The sequence below is a fragment of the Oncorhynchus clarkii genome, chromosome 21, assembly GCF_045791955.1.
Source record: "Oncorhynchus clarkii lewisi isolate Uvic-CL-2024 chromosome 21, UVic_Ocla_1.0, whole genome shotgun sequence".
Lineage (NCBI taxonomy): Eukaryota > Metazoa > Chordata > Actinopteri > Salmoniformes > Salmonidae > Oncorhynchus > Oncorhynchus clarkii.
In genome coordinates this window covers 1,295,001-1,316,916 of record NC_092167.1, presented here as the reverse complement: position 1 = coordinate 1,316,916, position 21,916 = coordinate 1,295,001, and the positions used below count along the sequence as shown (strand labels likewise).

Sequence of the window (21,916 nt, the reverse complement as noted above, 5' to 3'; positions counted from 1 at the left end):
TGTAAGGGCCGTGGCTTTTGTGGAGCGATGGGTAACGATGCTTCGTGGGTGTCTGTTGTTGATGTGTGCAGAGGGTCCCTGGTTCGCGCCCGGGTATGGGCGAGGGGACGGTCTAAAGTTATACTGTTACATTTACATATTTGCAGAAATCCATTCAGGTGTATTTTGTGGCTTTTGGCCAATGCCTTCTAATTCTCTAAAGTCGTGTTGTTGCTGCTACTTGTAAACACACAGGCCAGTTCAAAGGGAATGACAGGCCCTACTTCCTGTAAACACACAGTCCAGTTCATAGTGAATGATGCCAGGTCCTACTGCCTGTAAACACACAGTCCAGTTCAAAGTGTATGATGCCAGGTCTGTGTACAAATGGCTTATTTGCATAAAGGTCTACTGTATCTCTGATTGGCTCTGCTGCACCGGTCTGCGTAGACTCCGGTCCAGGACAAGACAGTGTTTTTATCAGGGTTTTATTTACAATGGTGTCTATTAATTGTCCAAATGCCCGGCAACTTTGCCTGTTTATTGCTGTAGAATCATAAATGTCTTCTACGTCATTCACAAACATTGAACATGAATTTATGAAACTGTGAAAATGACCAAATCTAAGTGCTCATTGTCAATTTATTTTTAAGTGTCATTCTTCCTGGTGTGTGAGATTTTAATAAGATTTCCTGTTGCTAAACACTGTCAGTTCCACTATAAAGTAGCGTACAGTATCTTTAGGCCGTCTGTGTACCTGCCTGGCTCCCTGCCTGCGCTAAATCTCTGGCAGATTGTGAGGTCATCGTGTTTCAAGGCCTGTCGCCCGTCTTGGGCCGGCCCGTTAATTTAACCTCCCTCCTAATCTTCTGGTGACCCCCGTGCCGCTCGAGGTGAGAGACTCTTGGCTAATTACTGTTTTAAATCTAGTACACCACCTGCCTCGTCCCGCTCCTCCGCTGACTCCCTCTCTGATCATTCCTCTACTGCTGCCCCCCCTCCCCTTCCTACTTGACCCCTCCCGTGCGTCTTTGTGTCCTGTAGACACTTTGAGGGGTTTCGTCTTTAAGCCCCTGGACAGAAACAGCTGTGCTGAGATGACAGGCTTCTATGTTCAACCTTTCAGACATAATTGGTCAGAAGTTTAAGTGGAGTGGAGGGGTGGGTGGGTGTGCTTGCATGCAAGTGTGTGATTTGTGTGGAGCAATTGGTTCCATTATAGACTTGTCTTAGAGCCATAAGAGGGTAAACAAACCCACTAGTTATGATGAAAGGAGAACAGAGTTTCTATCCTGTAGTCTGCTACTCTAGTTGTTATGATGAAAGGAGAACAGAGTTTCTATCCTGTAGTCTGCTACTCTAGTTGTTATGATGAAAGGAGAACAGAGTTTCTATCCTGTAGTCTGCTACTCTAGTTGTTATGATGAAAGGGGAACAGAGTTTCTATCCTGCGGCCAGAAGCAGCTCGTCTTGAGGATTACTCACTGCTGCCTGACGTACTGGCCACGGAGCAGGTTCAGACGTGTTGTGTGGTAGAGCTCTGACATCCCTCTGACAAATACTGGAACACAGGAAGTCTCTCTCATACAGGACAATAATCTATACTACCTCCTGAAGTGCACATTCCTTCACTGTATAGCCCACAAAATGTAAAAGCGTTGGATTGGTTGAGCTGGGATAGAGGGAGTTTCATTCTCTTCCTATTGAACACTATTTGAGGTTATTGAGACGTTGGGGGGGGGGGGGGGGGGGGGGGGGGGGCGGAGGAGAGGGGGCAGAGGAGGAGAGGGAGCTGTGAGCTGACATTGAGTTGCCAGGTGCCAGTCCACGAAATCAAAAACACTATTTGAATAATATTCTGTCCTGCTCTAGGGGCTGGTGGGGAAAAAACAGGCCGTCCCAACGAACACACTGGCGCACAAGGTTGAATTGATTTGATGAGTAAATATCTTGGTGATTCCTCTGTATAATGGTGCTGTTGTTTGTTGGCAGGGAGAGACCTCTGGGTGCTCATTCTGGGAAAGAATCCGGCTGAGCACCGGATGGGAATTCCTGAATTCAAATATGTTGGGAATATGCATGGAAATGAGGTAAGCTCATCATGGAAGCGCCGACACACACAGATACACACACAGATACACAGACACACACAGAGACACACACACACACAGACACACACACAGAGACACACACACAGAGACACACACAGACAGAAGATATTTGGCGTAGTAGCATTAAGTCATTTAATAAATGTGTTCCTAGTCCGCTGTCCAATCCAGGTCCAAGCCATCACCATTCCTGTTCACTAAACCCCCCCCCCCACCCACCAGAGGAGAGAGGATATAGAGGTGATACTGTTCTCTAAAGCCCCCCCCCCCCACCCCACCCACCCACCACCACCAGAGGAGAGAGGATATAGAGATGATACTGTTCTCTAACCCCCCCCCCCCCCCCCCCCCCCAGGGGCGAGAGATCATACTGTTCACTAAAGCCCCCCCCCCCCCAGAGGAGAGAGATCATACTGTTCACTAAAGCCCCCCCCCCCCCCCCCCCCTCCCCAGAGGGGAGAGGTTATAGAGATGATACTAGTCAGTGGTTTACTCTTGCTTTACCAAACAGGAAATCAAATGAATGTAGACGAGGGGGCCTCCCTCTCATATCAAACAAAAACAACTCAGCCTTGCATGTCCTCCTCTTTCCTTTGGCCTTGCTAAATGTGGAAGCAGGGGTGGACTGCTGCAGACTCACACACTGTGGTTAGGGTTGTGTGGAGATGGATGGAGAGGTCCTTAAATAGAGATGTTTCCTCATTATGTCTGGAGGGACATGCCGTGTGTGTGTGTCCCCGTCCTTCAGTCCGTGGCCTGTGGGAAAGAGAGGGCGGGGGCTGGGACCACAAAGAGTTGGTGAAGCTGAGGGCTCTGGGGCCTGGAGGGCCACAGAGGAGGAGCAGCTGACTGTGACCCCAGCAGGAGGAGGTTGAAGAGGGGCTCTTTTCACACTGCCCCCCCCCCCCCCCTTCTTGATCTCTAGTCTTTCTTCCATCCCCTCCCTATCACCCTCCGTTCCTCCACTCTGGTTCCCTCGGGTCTCCTCCTGTCTGGTTTCCCCCGGGTCTCCTCCACTCTGGTTCCCTCGGGTCTCCTCCACTCTGGTTCCCTAGGTTCTCCTCCTGTCTGGTTTCCTCGGGTCTCCTCCGGTCTGGTTTCCCCCGGGGCTCCATTGTAAGTCCCAGTCCTCCTCCAGGGGTCTGAATTAAACCCTCTTTGCAGGAGATAGCGACACCACTCTACTCTCAGACCGGGAAATCTGATGAAGAGGAATGAGGTCGAGAAGACTCCGGCCAACGCACAGCAGATACGCACAGCAGATACGCACAGAGAGGGAGAGAAAGCTGCTCTTCAGCATTACTGTAATAAACAAACACTAACAGGCTTTATTAGTAATAAGATAAAAAACTACGTATCATGTTTTAACTAAAACGTGCTCATAATTTACTTCATTGTCCCTATAGGGACAAATGTGATTTTACGGTCAATTTAGAATACAGTACCTGTCAAGTTTGGACACACCTACTCATTCAAGGGTTCTAGAACACCTACTCATTCAAGGGTTCTAGAACACCTACTCATTCAAGGGTTCTAGAACACCTACTCATTCAAGGGTTCTAGAACACCTACTCATTCAAGGGTTCTAGAACACCTACTCATTCAAGGGTTCTAGAACACCTACTCATTCAAGGGTTCTAGAACACCTACTCATTCAAGGGTTCTAGAACACCTACTCATTCCAGGGTTTTTCTTTATTTTTTACAGTTTTCTTCATTGTAGAATAATAGTGAAGACATCGAGACTATGAAATAACACAGATAGTTGAGAGAATGCCAAGAATGTGCAAAGCTGTCAAGGCAAAGAGTAGCTACTTTGAAGAATCTGAAATACATTTTGATTAAACAAATCAAAATGTATCATTTTTTTTGTTCCAGATTCTTCAAAGTAGCTACTCTTTGCCTTGATGACAGCTTTGCACATTCTTGGCATTCTCTCAACTATCTTGTGTTATTTCATAGTCTCGATGTCTTCACTATTATTCTACAATGTAGAAAAGGGTTCAAAAAGACAGGGTCACAGAGGGATTCTGGGTAGTCTGAAACACTAAAGTGTACACCTCACACATGGATATGGCCTTAAAGAAGAAGACACATGTACCATGTCAGATATAGAGTTGAAATGTATTACATTTTGAGTTTGCTTCCCAATATTACACTTTATATACATCACAGAAGACTGAAATATAACACAACTGCTTGAAATAGAAACACCAGATTTTCGACATTTTAATAAAATTGTTTATGAATTATGAAAAATATGAATGATGTTCTCGGTAGTCTAGAGGACAATGTGGTCATTTGATTGCAGGAAAGGGTTGTAAAAGGTATGTACAGGTTTCCTGTTTGTCAGCTTGAAAGACGCCATCTTGAAATGTGTCAGTTGGAAGGGAATGAACCGTTTTTAACTCTGTTGCACCATCCTGCAGTTCCACCTGTTGAACGCCCAGTCAGAAGCTCCCTTCAGAACAGTGATGGCCGATCTCAACCTGCAAAGAGACAATATGGGTGTACGTCTGTGATCCAGGCCAGCAGTAACACACCTCGTTCAGATTATTGGCTTATCCTAGTCTTTTAATTAAAGGGATATTTTGGCATTGAGGCCCGTTTATCTACTTTCCCCAGAGTCAGATGAACTTGTGGATAAAATTTGTCTCAGCGTGCAGTTTGAAGCAAGTTGCTAACGAGTGCAGTTGCTAGCTAGCGCTAGTGCAGTTGCTAGCTAGCGCTAGTGCAGTTGCTAGCTGGCGCTAGTGCAGTTGCTAGCTGGCGCTAGCTAGCGCTAGTGCAGTTGCTAGCTAGCGCTAGTGCAGTTGCTAGCTAGCGCTAGTGCAGTTGATAACTAGCGCTAGTGCAGTTGCTAGCTAGTGCAGTTGCTAGCTAGCTTTAGTTAGCGTTTGCTTGCGAAACTACATCGAACGTCTTTAAAACTGGACATCGACGAGTTCATCTGACTCTGGGGAAGTAGACAAAGGGCCTCGTTGCTAAAATGCCGACGTATCCCTTTAAGACTGATTAGTTAAATCAGGTCAGGTGTGTTACTGCTTGGTTGGGACAAAAGCCTGCACCCACACCACGACGCCTGCAGATAGAAATGGTTGACCCCTACTTTAGTGAGATGGAATGGACTTGTGAGAAAATGGAGGGTGTGGACTTGTGAGAAAATTGGAGGGTGTGTAATAAGTGGAAATAAGACTTACTGTAAATAGACGTGACTCTGAGAAGTCTGCTGCTAGAAGACTTAAAGGCCCTAAGACGGCTAACGGTACTATGACTCAGACTGAGAGGCCCCAAGACAGCTAGTGGTGGTAGTAGACTGAGAGGCCCCAAGACAGCTAGTGGTAGTAGTAGACTGAGAGGCCCCAAGACAGCTAGTGGTAGTAGACTGAGAGGCCCCAAGACAGCTAGTGGTAGTAGTAGTAGACTGAGAGGCCCCAAGACAGCTAGTGGTGGTAGTAGACTGAGAGGCCCCAAGACAGCTAGTGGTAGTAGTAGTAGACTGAGAGGCCCCAAGACAGCTAGTGGTAGTAGTAGTAGACTGAGAGGCCCCAAGACAGCTAGTGGTAGTAGTAGTAGACTGAGAGGCCCCAAGACAGCTAGTGGTAGTAGTAGTAGACTGAGAGGCCCCAAGACAGCTAGTGGTAGTAGTAGTAGACTGAGAGGCCCCAAGACAGCTAGTGGTAGTAGTAGTAGACTGAGAGGCCCCAAAACAGCTAGTGGTAGTAGTAGTAGACTGAGAGGCCCCAAGACAGCTAGTGGTAGTAGTAGTAGACTGAGAGGCCCCAAGACAGCTAGTGGTAGTAGTAGTAGACTGAGAGGCCCCAAGACAGCTAGTGGTAGTAGTAGACTCAGAGGCCCCAAGACAGCTAGTGGTGGTAGTAGACTGAGAGGCCCCAAGACAGCTAGTGGTAGTAGTAGTAGACTGAGAGGCCCCAAGACAGCTAGTGGTAGTAGTAGTAGACTGAGAGGCCCCAAGACAGCTAGTGGTAGTAGTAGTAGACTGAGAGGCCCCAAGACAGCTAGTGGTGGTAGTAGACTGAGGCCCCAAGACAGCTAGTGGTAGTAGTAGACTGAGAGGCCCCAAGACAGCTAGTGGTAGTAGACTGAGAGGCCCCAAGACAGCTAGTGGTAGTAGTAGTAGACTGAGAGGCCCCAAGACAGCTAGTGGTGGTGGTAGACTGAGAGGCCCCAAGACAGCTAGTGGTAGTAGTAGACTGAGAGGCCCCAAGACAGCTAGTGGTGGTAGTAGACTGAGAGGCCCCAAGACAGCTAGTGGTAGTAGTAGTAGACTGAGAGGCCCCAAGACAGCTAGTGGTAGTAGTAGTAGACTGAGAGGCCCCAAGACAGCTAGTGGTGGTAGTAGACTGAGGCCCCAAGACAGCTAGTGGTAGTAGTAGACTGAGAGGCCCCAAGACAGCTAGTGGTAGTAGACTGAGAGGCCCCAAGACAGCTAGTGGTAGTAGTAGTAGACTGAGAGGCCCCAAGACAGCTAGTGGTAGTAGTAGTAGACTGAGAGGCCCCAAGACAGCTAGTGGTGGTGGTAGACTGAGAGGCCCCAAGACAGCTAGTGGTGGTGGTAGACTGAGAGGCCCCAAGACAGCTAGTGGTGGAAGAAGGGTCGTACTGAACCTGAAGGAGCGAGTCGCTGCTTTGATGTTTGCAGAGGTTGACTGGGTGTCGTCCAGGGTCACGCTAAGGTTGTTTATGCTCTGGAAGGGGGACGCCGTGGAGTTGTCAACCGGGATGGAGAGGTCTTGGACCGAACAGGCGCTTCCCCCGGGAGGAAGAGCAGCTCCGTGTTGTTGAGCTTGACGTCCAAGCTGAGATGTCTGTCTGGCACGCAGAGATACCTGTCGCCACCTGGGTGTCAGAAGGAGAAGAGTAGCTGAGTGTCATCCTCATAGCGGTGATGGGAGAGACCACGTGAGGATATGAGGGAGCAGAGTGACTTGGTTTATAGAGAGAAGAGGAGAGGGCCTAGAAATAAACTTAAACCAAAAACAAATGGCACCCTATTTCTCTTTTATAGTGCACTATTATTATTATTATTTTTACCAGATCCCTATCAAAAGAAGTGCACTAAATAGGGAATAGTGTGCTATTTGGGACGCATGAAGCCAGTAGACACATCTAGTACACTGTGACCGACGGCTTCTTTTTCCATCTCCATTTGACCATTTTACTTCTGCCTTAAATGATGCCGCTTCACGTCTGGCTGAGGAAAAAACACGGCTGTTAGAACGAGCTGTTAGCGAGGTATAAACACTGATGTGAATATTCTCTCTCTCTCAGTAGTAGTAGTGGTGTTAGCGAGGTATAAAGACTGATGTGAATATTCTCTCTCTCAGTAGTAGTGTTTCTATTTTTACTCTCAACTTTGCAACTTTATGAGGCGAGTCGGCGCTGCTTGGTTTGATTTCTGATGGTTTTATGAGGAGAGGAGCGTTGCTGTGTGGTTAGAGCCACCCTAGGGCTGTCAACAGTTTAGGGGAGGGGTGGTTAGCCACCCTAGGGCTGTCAACAGTTTAGGGGAGGGGTGGTTAGCCACCCTAGGGCTGTCAACAGTTTAGGGGAGGGGTGGTTAGCCACCCTAGGGCTGTCAACAGTTTAGGGGAGGGGTGGTTAGAGCCACCCTAGGGTTGTCAACAGTTTAGGGGAGGGGTGGTTAGAGCCACCCTAGGGTTGTCAACAGTTTAGGGGAGGGGTGGTTAGAGCCACCCTAGGGTTGTCAACAGTTTAGGGGAGGGGTGGTTAGAGCCACCCAAGGGTTGTCAACAGTTTAGGGGAGAGGTGGTTAACCACCCTAGGGTTGTCAACAGTTTATGGGAGGGGTGGTTAGAGCCACCCTAGGGTTGTCAACAGTTTAGGGGAGGGGTGGTTAGCCCCCCTAGGGCTGTCAATAGTTTAGGGGAGGGGTGGAGGGTATGCTTCTGTTTCTAGAGTCCAATGTTGTACACCTGACAGCTGAACTACCCCTGAAGGGGTACATCACGGCTCTGTCCCAAATGGCGCTCTATTTCCTATGTAGTACACTATTTCTGACAGGGGTCTTGTAAAAATGAATGCATTACATAGGGTCTGATTTGGGACTCAACCCACATCTGTAATGTAACACTCTTCCAATCCTCTCCTCTGCCACTACTCCTCCTATCAGACAGGGCCAGCATTACTCCTCCTATCAGACAGGGCCAGCATTACTCCTCCTATCAGACGGGGCCAGCATTACTCCTCCTATCAGACAGGGCCAGCATTACTCCTCCTATCAGACAGGGCCAGCATTACTCCTCCTATCAGACAGGGCCAGCATTACTCCTCCTATCAGACAGGGCCAGCATTACTCCTCCTATCAGACGGGGCCAGCATTACTCCTCCTATCAGACAGGGCCAGCATTACTCCTCCAATCAGACAGGGCCAGGATTACTCCTCCTATCAGACAGGGCCAGCATTACTCCTCCTATCAGACAGGGCCAGCATTACTCCTCCTATCAGACAGGGCCAGCATTACTCCTCCTATCAGACAGGGCCAGCATTACTCCTCCTATCAGACAGGGCCAGCATTACTCCTCCTATCAGACAGGGCCAGCATTACTCCTCCTATCAGACAGGGCCAGCATTACTCCTCCTATCAGACAGGGCCAGCATTACTCCTCCTATCAGACAGGGCCAGCATTACTCCTCCAATCAGACAGGGCCAGCATTACCCCTCCTATCAGACAGGGCCAGCACTACTCCTCCTATCAGACAGGGCCAGCATTACTCTTCCTATCAGACTGGGCCAGCATTACTCCTCCTATCAGACAGGGCCAGCATTACTCCTCCTATCAGACAGGGCCAGCATTACTCCTCCTATCAGACAAGGCCAGCATTACTCCTCCTATCAGACAGGGCCAGCATTACTCCTCCTATCAGACAGGGACAGCATTACTCCTCCTATCAGACAGGGCCAGCATTACTCCTCCTATCAGACAGGGCCAGCATTACTCCTCCTATCAGACAGGGCCAGCATTACTCCTCCTATCAGACAGGGCCAGCATTACTCCTCCTATCAGACAGGGCCAGCATTACTCCTCCTATCAGACAGGGCCAGCACTACTCCTCCTATCAGACAGGGCCAGCATTACTCCTCCTATCAGACAGGGCCAGCATTACTCCTACAGTCAGACAGGGCCAGCATTACTCCTACAGTCAGACAGGGCCAGCATTACTCCTACAGTCAGACAGGGCCAGCATTACTCCTACAGTCAGACAGGGCCAGCATTACTCCTACAGTCAGGCAGGGCCAGCATTACTCCTACAGTCAGGCAGGGCCAGCATTACTCGTCCTATCAGGCAGGGCCAGCATTACTCCTCCTATCAGGCAGGGCCAGTATTACTCGTCCTATCAGGCAGGGCCAGCATTACTCGTCCTATCAGACAGGGCCAGCACTACTCGTCCTATCAGGCAGGGCCAGCACTACTCGTCCTATCAGACAGGGCCAGCGCTACTCGTCCTATCAGACAGGGCCAGCGCTACTCCTCCTATCAGACAGGGCCAGCGCTACTCCTCCTATCAGACATGGCCAGCGCTACTCCTCCTATCAGACATGGCCAGCGCTACTCCTGCTCTCTGACTGGGCCAGCATTACTCCTGCTATCAGACAGGGCCAGCATTACTCCTCCAATCAGACAGGGCCAGGATTACTCCTCCTATCAGACAGGGCCAGCATTACTCCTCCTATCAGACAGGGCCAGCATTACTCCTCCTATCAGACAGGGCCAGCATTACTCCTCCTATCAGACAGGGCCAGCATTACTCCTCCTATCAGACAGGGCCAGCATTACTCCTCCTATCAGACAGGGCCAGCATTACTCCTCCTATCAGACAGGGCCAGCATTACTCCTCCTATCAGACAGGGCCAGCATTACTCCTCCAATCAGACAGGGCCAGCATTACCCCTCCTATCAGACAGGGCCAGCACTACTCCTCCTATCAGACAGGGCCAGCATTACTCTTCCTATCAGACTGGGCCAGCATTACTCCTCCTATCAGACAGGGCCAGCATTACTCCTCCTATCAGACAGGGCCAGCATTACTCCTCCTATCAGACAAGGCCAGCATTACTCCTCCTATCAGACAGGGCCAGCATTACTCCTCCTATCAGACAGGGACAGCATTACTCCTCCTATCAGACAGGGCCAGCATTACTCCTCCTATCAGACAGGGCCAGCATTACTCCTCCTATCAGACAGGGCCAGCATTACTCCTCCTATCAGACAGGGCCAGCATTACTCCTCCTATCAGACAGGGCCAGCATTACCCCTCCTATCAGACAGGGCCAGCACTACTCCTCCTATCAGACAGGGCCAGCATTACTCCTCCTATCAGACAGGGCCAGCATTACTCCTACAGTCAGACAGGGCCAGCATTACTCCTACAGTCAGACAGGGCCAGCATTACTCCTACAGTCAGACAGGGCCAGCATTACTCCTACAGTCAGACAGGGCCAGCATTACTCCTACAGTCAGGCAGGGCCAGCATTACTCCTACAGTCAGGCAGGGCCAGCATTACTCGTCCTATCAGGCAGGGCCAGCATTACTCCTCCTATCAGGCAGGGCCAGTATTACTCGTCCTATCAGGCAGGGCCAGCATTACTCGTCCTATCAGACAGGGCCAGCACTACTCGTCCTATCAGGCAGGGCCAGCACTACTCGTCCTATCAGACAGGGCCAGCGCTACTCGTCCTATCAGACAGGGCCAGCGCTACTCCTCCTATCAGACAGGGCCAGCGCTACTCCTCCTATCAGACATGGCCAGCGCTACTCCTCCTATCAGACATGGCCAGCACTACTCCTGCTCTCTGACTGGGCCAGCATTACTCCTGCTCTCTGACTGGGCCAGCACTACTCCTGCTCTCTGACTGGACCAGCATTACTCCTGCTCTCTGACTGGACCAGCATTACTCCTGCTCTCTGACTGGACCAGCACTACTCCTGCTCTCTGACTGGACCAGCACTACTCCTGCTCTCTGACTGGGCCAGCATTACTCCTGCTCTCTGACTGGACCAGCACTTGGGACTGAAGGACCAAAACCCCCCTCCTCCATCCCCTCCAGGCTTCACTGTAACTAGACTTCCAAATCCCAGCATAGATCAGTAGTCAGTCAGTCCCCGGGAGCAGCCTTAAGGACCGTCACAAATAGCACCCTATCCACTATGTAGGGCACTACTGACCAGGACCCTGGGCTCTACTGTAAAGTAGTGCCCTGTATAGGGAATAGGATGTAATATTACTACTGTAGCTCCTTCCTCTAAGCTGAATGGACATGGTTAAGAGATACCAGATGAGGCCTTTCCTCTCATTTCCCCCCAGCTGGGATGTAGCAGAGCGATGTCACACTGCCTCTACTTCACCTGGGGGCACACAGGACATGTTCTGCTGCTCTGAGGGGTACACAGACACACACACACACACACTCATTCATTTTTTTCTCTCTGACTATCCATTCAGAAGACTAGGCCTCAGGGCTAGCCGTGCTCCACTGTTGTAGCCTGAATAGAATGGAGCATTCTAGAATACCACAGTGCTCAGTGGACGGAGACTCAATGGAACTACAATGTGCTGTTGCTTAGGGATGGAACCATTTAAATTCCGTTAGCTCCCCTGATTCTAGTTCCGGAAGCTCTTGAGTTGTAGCCAGGGTTTTCTATTTGTGACAATCATTACTAACGGGAGTTAACCATTCTGTGTGTTTGATCTTTGGACCAGTACGTGAACTACTTTCCTTCTCCTCGGCAGATTGAGTAGAAATGAAATAAACTAATCGTGCTCCTTTCTTCAAATGTTATTCAGCCTCTTCAAAACAGGTGACACTGCCCCCAAAACTGACATGTTTGGCACAGAATCATTTGAATATAGCGACGTGACATGGGACTTGGCGAACGAAACCCTCTAAAACAATGATGACTCCTCTTCAATCACACATACAGAGCTTCCAGTAATGGTGGTCCATCCACAATGTCTTAGCAAATCAAGAACAACTTGTATCGTGGCATTTTGAACCTTGATCCAAACTATTCACATCTCAGCTGTCTTCTAAAGAGTTTCTCTTGGCTCTTATCATGCATGTTATACTGTTATATCACAGTCCAGTACACCCTGTTTCTCTGTTTTGAAGTTTACCCCATCTATCTTGAGGGCTTGAACAGTTCAAATATGTTGTCAGGCAGCGTCAGGTGGTTGAGGGCGGCGCCAGGGGGTTGACTGCGGCGCCAGGGGGTTGACTAGTTTAGCTGGTTGGTTAGTAAGTAGCAGATATTTTGAGAGGGCAGATTTGATCTCAGACTAAATGGAAATACGTGCTGGTCTTAAGGTCAACAAGGATTAGTCATGCTAAGATCCAATCCGAGGGACGGAGGTAGGGGTGGATGGTGGGGGGGAAGGATGGCGGGGTCTCAAGGGTTTTTAAGAGCCTACATTTCTCAGACAGTATAATGTGGGTTCACCAGTAGTGGGGGGGGGGGGGGGGGGGGTCTCAGATAGTAGAATGTGGGTTCACCAGTAGTGGGGGGGAAGGTCTCAGACAGTAGAATGTGGATTCACCAGTAGTGGGGGGGGGGGGGGGGTCTCAAACAGTAGAATGTGGGTTCACCAGTAGTGGGGGGAGGTCTCAGACAGTAGAATGTTGTTACGCACGCCTCTATGAAGAGGGAACGCAACACCCTGCTACAACTAAACTCTCCGTGAAGCGAAAGAGGTATGGACTGTAGGTGCGAGTAAGGATGACAACAGGCAGAATGTGGTACCGTTTACAAGGACTTTATTCCTTTACACGGTAATATGGGGAAAAGAGGCTGGACGGAACCAAAGCAAAGAAAGTAAATCTCAAAGCCCCCTCCTCTCCTATCTTACCTGTCTAACCACTTTTACCTAATTTAGCACCACCTGGTGCCCTAACCAAAATACAGGGGGTGGTCCGCCCAGGTCTTACCTAGTGTGCCTAGACAGTGAATATACTACGGGTATATGTATGCCCGCGGGCCTCTTGCCTAAGCACTCCCTAGGTGCCTTCCCCTTCCCCCCTGGGAACAAATGAAACAGAATATTAAACAATTTCACAAACAAACTAAGAACAAAGGACATCAACTAAGCTCTACCTGAGCAACAAACTCACAGAACATACCACTTCCCAGCAATGACCTCCCAGCAAATCTCTCTATCACAAACAATCGCTTTGCAATGACCTCCCAGCAAATCTCTCTCTCCTGAACAGAACACTGGCTTTTATATAGCTTCAGAATGAATGTGTAACTGGAGACAGCTGTGTCTTGACGAGGGGGCGGGGTCAGCTCTCCAATTAGCCCTGGAGTCGACCAATCAGCTGCTTGAGGGATTTCAGGAAGCCATTTCCTGAAATAAAACACATGCAAATACACAAACTACAACACATAAACTGGGGAACGTAACACATGTGGGTTCACCAGTAGTGGGGGGAGGGGGGGAGGGTCTCAGACAGTAGAATGTGGGTTCACCAGTAGTGGGGGGGGGGGGGTCTCAGACAGTAGAATGTGGGTTCACCAGTAGTGGGGGGGGGGGGGTCTCAGACAGTAGAATGTGGGTTCACCAGTAGTGGGGGGGGGGTCTCAGACAGTAGAATGTGGGTTCACCAGTAGTGGGGGGGGGGGTCTCAGACAGTAGAATGTGGGTTCACCAGTAGTGGGGGGGGGGGGGGGGGGGGGGGGTCTCAGACAGTAGAATGTGGGTTCACCAGTAGTGGGGGGGGGGGTCTCAGACAGTAGAATGTGGGTTCACCAGTAGTGGGGGGGGTCTCAGACAGTAGAATGTGGGTTCACCAGTAGTGGGGGGGGGGGGGGGGGGGGGTGGGGGGGGAGGTCTCAGACAGTAGAATGTGGGTTCACCAGTAGTGGGGGGGGGGGTCTCAGACAGTAGAATGTGGGTTCACCAGTAGTGGGGGGGGGGGTCTCAGACAGTAGAATGTGGGTTCACCAGTAGTGGGGGGGGGGGTCTCAGACAGTATAATGTGGGTTCACCAGTAGTGGGGGGGGGGTCTCAGACAGTAGAATGTGGGTTCACCAGTAGTGGGGGGGGGGGTCTCAGACAGTAGAATGTGGGTTCACCAGTAGTGGGGGGGGGGGGGGTCTCAGACAGTATAATGTGGGTTCACCAGTAGTGGGGGGGGGGGGGTCTCAGACAGTAGAATGTGGGTTCACCAGTAGTGGGGGGGGGGTGGGGGGGGAGGTCTCAGACAGTAGAATGTGGGTTCACCAGTAGTGGGGGGGGGGGGGGGGGGGGTCTCAGACAGTATAATGTGGGTTCACCAGTAGTGGGGGGGGGGTCTCAGACAGTAGAATGTGGGTTCACCAGTAGTGGGGGGGGGGGGGGTCTCAGACAGTAGAATGTGGGTTCACCAGTAGTGGGGGGGGGGGGGGGGGGGGTCTCAGACAGTATAATGTGGGTTCACCAGTAGTGGGGGGGGGGGGTCTCAGACAGTAGAATGTGGGTTCACCAGTAGTGGGGGGGGGGGTCTCAGACAGTAGAATGTGGGTTCACCAGTAGTGGGGGGGGGGGGGGGGGGGTCTCAGACAGTAGAATGTGGGTTCACCAGTAGTGGGGGGGGGGGGGGGGTCCACGACAGTAGAATGTGGGTTCACCAGTAGTGGGGGGGGGGGGGTCTCAGACAGTAGAATGTGGGTTCACCAGTAGTGGGGGGGGTCTCAGACAGTAGAATGTGGGTTCACCAGTAGTGGGGGGGGGGGGGGGGGTCTCAGACAGTAGAATGTGGGTTCACCAGCAGTGGGGGGGGGGGTCTCAGACAGTAGAATGTGGGTTCACCAGTAGTGGGGGGGGGTGGGGGGGGAGGTCTCAGACAGTAGAATGTGGGTTCACCAGTAGTAGTGGGGGGGGGGGGGGTCTCAGACAGTATAATGTGGGTTCACCAGTAGTGGGGGGGGGGGTCTCAGACAGTAGAATGTGGGTTCACCAGTAGTGGGGGGGGGGGGGGGGTCTCAGACAGTATAATGTGGGTTCACCAGTAGTGGGGGGGTGTCAGACAGTAGAATGTGGGTTCACCAGTAGTGGGTGGGGAGGTCTCAGACAGTAGAATGTGGGTTCACCAGTAGTGGGGGGGGGGGGGGGGTCTCAGACAGTATAATGTGGGTTCACCAGTAGTGGGGGGGTGTCAGACAGTAGAATGTGGGTCCACCAGTAGTGGGTGGGGAGGTCTCAGACAGTAGAATGTGGGTTCACCAGTAGTGGGGGGGGGGGGGGGGGTCTCAGACAGTAGAATGTGGGTTCACCAGTAGTGGGGGGGGGGGGTCTCAGACAGTATAATGTGGGTTCACCAGTAGTGGGGGGGGGGGGGGTCTCAGACAGTAGAATGTGGGTTCACCAGTAGTGTGGGGGGGGGGGGGGGCTCAGACAGTATAATGTGGGTTCACCAGTAGTGGGGGGTGGGGGGGTCTCAGACAGTAGAATGTGGGTTCACCAGTAGTGGGTGGGGAGGTCTCAGACAGTAGAATGTGGGTTCACCAGTAGTGGGGGGGGGGGGGTCTCAGACAGTAGAATGTGGGTTCACCAGTAGTGGGGGGGGGGGGGGGGTCTCAGACAGTATAATGTGGGTTCACCAGTAGTGGGGGGGTGTCAGACAGTAGAATGTGGGTTCACCAGTAGTGGGTGGGGAGGTCTCAGACAGTAGAATGTGGGTTCACCAGTAGTGGGGGGGGGGGGGGGGGGGGGGTCTCAGACAGTAGAATGTGGGTTCACCAGTAGTGGGGGGGGGGGGGTCTCAGACAGTATAATGTGGGTTCACCAGTAGTGGGGGGGGGGGGGTCTCAGAGAGTAGAATGTGGGTTCACCAGTAGTGGGGGGGGGGGGGCCTCAGACAGTATAATGTGGGTTCACCAGTAGTGGGGGGGGGGGGGGGGTCTCAGACAGTAGAATGTGGGTTCACCAGTAGTGGGTGGGGAGGTCTCAGACAGTAGAATGTGGGTTCACCAGTAGTGGGGGGGGGGGGGTCTCAGACATTAGAATGTGAGTTCACCAGTAGTGGGTGGGGGGGAAGGTCTCAGACCGTAGAATGTGGGTTCACCAGTAGTGGGTGGGGGGAAGGTCTCTGACGTTCTGACAACGTGTCTCAGTTTATTCAGTGTTTTTGTCTGCTGCAGTCGATCAGCAGACAGACGTTCTGCCAGTGTCTCTTTCAGTGTGTCCAGGGTTCGTTGACTACATTTTCTCAGACGGCATAAAGTATACCATTTACCTAAAACACTGTTGTAACCATTGAATTAGAACACTAGAATCTTATCACAGCATTTAAAGGTCAGATTGTCTACGTTTACGGTCTGTTTACATATATTTTTATAGACTAATTATACAGACAATTGGTATAAAACCTGTATAAAATGTATTTATAATCATATGACAATGTTTTAGGTTGACTATAATTCTATCATAGAATTTCCGATATCGCATGCCTTTTTATTTTCTTCCCGTATAAAATGTATTTATAATTATATGACAATATTTTAGGTTGACTATAATTCTATCATAGAATTTCCGATATCGCATGCCTTTTTATTTTCTTCCTGTATAAAATGTATTTATAATTATATGACAATATTTTAGGTTGACTATAATTCTATCATAGAATTTCCGATATCGCATGCCTTTTTATTTTCTTCCCGTATAAAATGTATTTATAATTATATGAGAATATTTTAGGTTGACTATAATTCTATTATAGAATTTCCGATATCGCATGCCTTTTTATTTTCTTCCCGTTCTGGAACTTTGAGGGTTTATGACATGGCCCTCTACTAAGTCAATAGGATCTCTATGGTTGTAACTGTATCAATGCATCTCTTTTTTTTAGGTGGTGGGCAGAGTTCTCCTGCTCCAGCTGATCGATCACCTGACCCGTGGTTACCTTAGCGACCCGCTGGTGACCCGCCTCCTGAACAGCACCCGCGTCCACATCCTGGTTTCCATGAACCCAGACGGCTTCGAGTCCTCCAGCAGAGACTGCATGTACTCCCAGGGGAGGTGAGATAGTGAGGGACATCATGGGTTGAGTCTTAGTCACCGTGGATGGAGGGACATCATGGGTTGTATCTTAGTCACCGTGGATGGAGGGACATCATGGGTTGAGTCTTAGTCACCGTGGATGGAGGGACATCATGGGTTGTGTCTTACGGTCACCGTGGATGGAGGGACATCATGGGTTGTGTCTTAGTCACAGTGGATGGAGGGACATCATGGGTTGTCTCTTAGTCACCGTGGATGGAGGGACATCATGGGTTGTGTCTTAGTCACCGTGGATGGAGGAACATTGTGGGTTGTCTCTTAGTCACCGTGGATGGAGGGACATCATGGGTTGTCTTAGTCACCGTGGATGGAGGGACATCGTGGGTTGTCTCTTAGTCACCGTGGATAGAGGAACATCATGGGTTGTGTCTTAGTCACCGTGGATGGAGGGACATCATGGGTTGTCTTAGTCACCGTGGATGGAGGGGCATCATGGGTTGTGTCTTAGTCACCGTGGATGGAGGGACATCATGGGTTGTCTTAGTCACCGTGGATGGAGGGACATCATGGGTTGTCTTAGTCACCGTGGATGGAGGGACATCATGGGTTGTGTTTTAGTCACCGTGGATGGAGGGACATTGTGGGTTGTCTCTTAAAGTCAATAAGATCCATCTGTCCCTTCTGACACTGTACAGTAACTTCAAAACCAACTCACAGCCTTGGTCCAGTCTGACTTGGTGTTGTAGAGCTTTCCAATGTGTTTAGGTGTGTTTGAGTGAATACATCTGACCGTCCGACTATGTGGTGTCACTCATCCAGACAAAGAGCCTCAGTGTCGGTTTCACAGTATCGTGTTGATCTCCTAGAGGGTCGGTCAGCATCTATAGCGCTGTCCATGGATTTAAGTGGTTACATTTCTCCAGACCACACCAATAAATATACAAAAATATATATAGGGTTACCCAATACACCCTATTCCCTATATAGTGCACCATAGGGATATGGTTAAAACTAGTGCACTCTATAGGAGACCCAGGTCAAATTGAGTTCTACTGTCTGGAAAGAGTTGTGGCAGTAAGACTTTAGAGGATTACTGGATGGATGGAGTGGCTGGGTGGCTGGGTGGATGGAGTGGCTGGGTGGGTGGATGGAGTGGCTGGGTGGGTGGATGGAGTGGCTGGGTGGGTGGCTGGAGTGGCTGAGTGGGTGGGTGGATGGAGTGGCTGAGTGGGTGGGTGGATGGAGTGGCTGAGTGGGTGGGTGGAGTGGCTGGATGGATGGAGTGGCTGGGTGGGTGGAGTGGCTGGGTGGGTGGAGTGGCTGGGTGGGTGGAGTGGCTGGGTGGGTGGAGTGGCTGGGTGGTTGGAGTGGCTGGGTGGGTGGAGTGGCTGGGTGGATGGCTGCAGGTCTGGCCTGTTGTGTTGCTCAGTAGACCAGAACATAACAGCTATAGGATGGTTCAGGGTGTAAACAGCAGAATGGTTACTGAGACCCCAGTGAATCACCAGCGAAGGCAGTGAAAGTGTACATCCCAAATGGCCCCTGGGTAAAAGTGATCTACATAGGGAATAGGGTTCCGTTGGCCCCCTACATAGGGAATAGGGTTCCGTTGGCCCCCTACATAGGGAATAGGGTTCCGTTGGCCCCCTACATAGGGAATAGGGTTTCATTTGGAAGGGAGGCAGTGACACACACCCATTAACAGATCCTGGAGTTTTATCTGAGATGTTTGTAGACACAACACCTCTACAACACTCACCCACAACACTCTGATGTGGGCGAGTGGCAGGAAGCCACGGCCTGAAAACAGACTCTCTCTCGCTCTGTCTCTCTTCTCTCTGACACACAAACACTCTCTTTCACTCACAAACACTTGCATTTATACACACACACACACACACACACACACACACACACACACACACACACACACACACACAGATCCCATTCCCTGGCAGTGGATTCCCCCCCCCCCCCCCCGGATGGGACAGGACACACACACACACACCCAGCCCCAAACAGTGACACACTCACATCGACTCACACAGATGTTATTCCCATTTCCTGGCAGTGGATTCCTACCCCCCCCCCCCCCCCCCCGGTTGGGACAGGACACACACAGATCCCATCCCCTGGCAGCGGAGTCCTCCCCGGATGGGACAGGACACTGACACCCACACACTCTGACTCTGACACAGTCATCCCAGCCCCAAACAGTGGAAAAAAAACCTCTCACCTACTCGTTACCATAACAACTTTAAACAGGGAATGGTTCTTAGAACAACAGAGACGTCTCCCTTCCAGGGGAAAAACAAATATATTATTAAGCAACAATACAATAACGCATCAAGTTGGGTTTCCAAAGATTTAGTGATTGGAGGAGATGACGGCAATGACTTCCTGGATCTAAATGACTTCCTGGAACTAAATGACTTCCTGGATCTAAATGACTTCCTGGATCTAAATGACTTCCTGGATCTAAATGACTTCCTGGAACTAAATGACTTCCTGGAACTAAATGACTTCCTGGAACTAAATGACTTCCTGGAACTAAATGACTTCCTGGATCTAAATGACTTCCTGGATCTAAATGACTTCCTGGAACTAAATGACTTCCTGGAACTAAATGACTTCCTGGAACTAAATGACTTCCTGGAACTAAATGACTTCCTGGGTCTAAATGACTTCCTGGATCTAAATGACTTCCTGGATCTAAATGACTTCCTGGATCTAAATGACTTCCTGGATCTAAATGACTTCCTGGAACTAAATGACGCGTCATGTTTTTGTTGTAATAGGGCTTAGATCAGTGGTCATCAGTTTAACTGGAACCACTGGCAATGAACACAACCTGTTTTGTGGTAGATCAAATATCTGTCTGCACTGACCTGTTTTGGTGGCAAATATCTGTCTGCACTGACCTGTTTTGGTGCTAAACATCTGTCTGCACTGACCTGTTTTGGTGGCAAATATCTGTCTGCACTGACCTGTTTCGGTGGTAAACATCTGTCTGCACTGAACTGTTTGGTGGTACATATCTGTCTGCACTGACCTGCTTTGGTGGTAAATATCTGTCTGCATTGACCTATTTTGCTGGTCAATATCTGTCTGCACTGACCTGTTTTGGTGGCAGATCTGATCTGTCTGCACTGAGCTGTTTGGTAGATCTGATCTGTCTGCACTGAGCTGTTTGGTAGATCTGATATGTCTGCACTGAGCTGTTTGGTAGATCTGATATATCTGCACTGAGCTGATTGGTAGATCTGATATATCTGCACTGAGCTGATTGGTAGATCTGATCTGTCTGCACTGAGCTGTTTGGTAGATCTGATCTGTCTGCACTGAGCTGTTTGGTAGATCTGATATATCTGCACTGAGCTGATTGGTAGATCTGATATATCTGCACTGACCTGATTGGTAGATCTGATCTGTCTGCACTGAGCTGATTGGTGGTTATTTAGAAGACCCAATAGAAGTGAACCATTTGTACATTTCACTCTGCCTGTAACCCGGCACTTTGCTGTCCCTCGTGTTTTACTGTAAATACAGAGGCAGGAACAAAGCCTCACAACCACAATACTGACCCTTTAGTCTTTTATTTAACTGTCTGGAAACAGGACGACTTCCTGAAGTCTCCAATTAGCCAGAGATGGGCCTGGAAAGTTCTGGTTTAGGCCCAAAATGGAACCCTATTCCCTATGGGCCCTGGTCAAAAGTAGTGCACTACATAGGGAGTAGGGTGCCGTTTTGGGACGTAGGTCCGGTCTTGACTCCATCTCTGTAATTAGCAGTGTTCAACTGGAGAGTCTTTGGAGCGCAGCCTCATAGGAGGAAATGGGAACATTTCTGAACATCTCCTTTAGCCTACACACACACACACACACACACACACACACACACACACACACACACACACACACACACAGGCTTCTTGATGAGGTTGTGGTTCTTGGAAGTGGCAGGAAGTCCCTAGGAATAGATTGTGTTTCAAGAGACTCTACACATATACACACACTGGCACGCATATAGATCTAAGCAATAAGGCACGAAGGAGTGTGGTATGAAGCTGGTTGAGAGAATGCCAATCACCCTTTGTGATTGGAGGATAGCTATGAGGGTTATCGAATCAGGATCAATTCCTTTGATCTCCTCCAGCTCGTTAATGATATAATGTTCATATTTAAAGAGAGAATGTCTAGTGTCTTTGGCAAATGACAGGAGTGGAATGTTAGTCTGGGTACCAGTCTTCAGCTATCACATCCCCTCTTCCTTACTGATATCCTGGGCCTGCTCTGGGCCTGGACGCTGCTCTGGGCCTGGACGCTGCTCTGGGCCTGCTCTGGGCCTGGACGCTGCTCTGGGCCTGCTCTGGGCCTGCTCGTGGCCTGGACGCTGCTCTGGGCCTGCTCTGGGCCTGGACGCTGCTCTGGGCCTGGACGCTGCTCGTGGCCTGGACGCTGCTCTGGGCCTGGACGCTGCTCTGGGCCTGCTCTGGGCCTGGACGCTGCTCTGGGCCTGCTCTGGGCCTGCTCGTGGCCTGGACGCTGCTCTGGGCCTGCTCTGGGCCTGGACGCTGCTCTGGGCCTGGACGCTGCTCGTGGCCTGGACGCTGCTCGTGGCCTGGACGCTGCTCGTGGCCTGGACGCTGCTCGTGGCCTGGACGCTGCTCTGGGCCTGCTCTGGGCCTGGACGCTGCTCTGGACGCTGCTCTGGGCCTGCTCATGGCCTGGACGCTGCTCGTGGCCTGGACGCTGCTCGTGGCCTGGACGCTGCTCTGGACGCTGCTCTGGACGCTGCTCTGGGCCTGCT

At 50.5% G+C, this 21,916-nt stretch overlaps 1 protein-coding gene across 1 annotated transcript in view; it reads left to right on the top strand.

Moving 5' to 3' along the window:
* Nucleotides 1-21,916, top strand: part of LOC139379616 (carboxypeptidase M-like) — a 69,382-nt gene that overhangs the window by 12,753 nt on the left and 34,713 nt on the right. The window contains exons 3-4 of the mRNA XM_071122416.1: nt 1,972-2,069; nt 16,956-17,125. Of these exons, the coding sequence (XP_070978517.1) occupies nt 1,972-2,069; nt 16,956-17,125 (268 nt within the window). The remainder of the gene's footprint in view (nt 1-1,971; nt 2,070-16,955; nt 17,126-21,916) is intronic.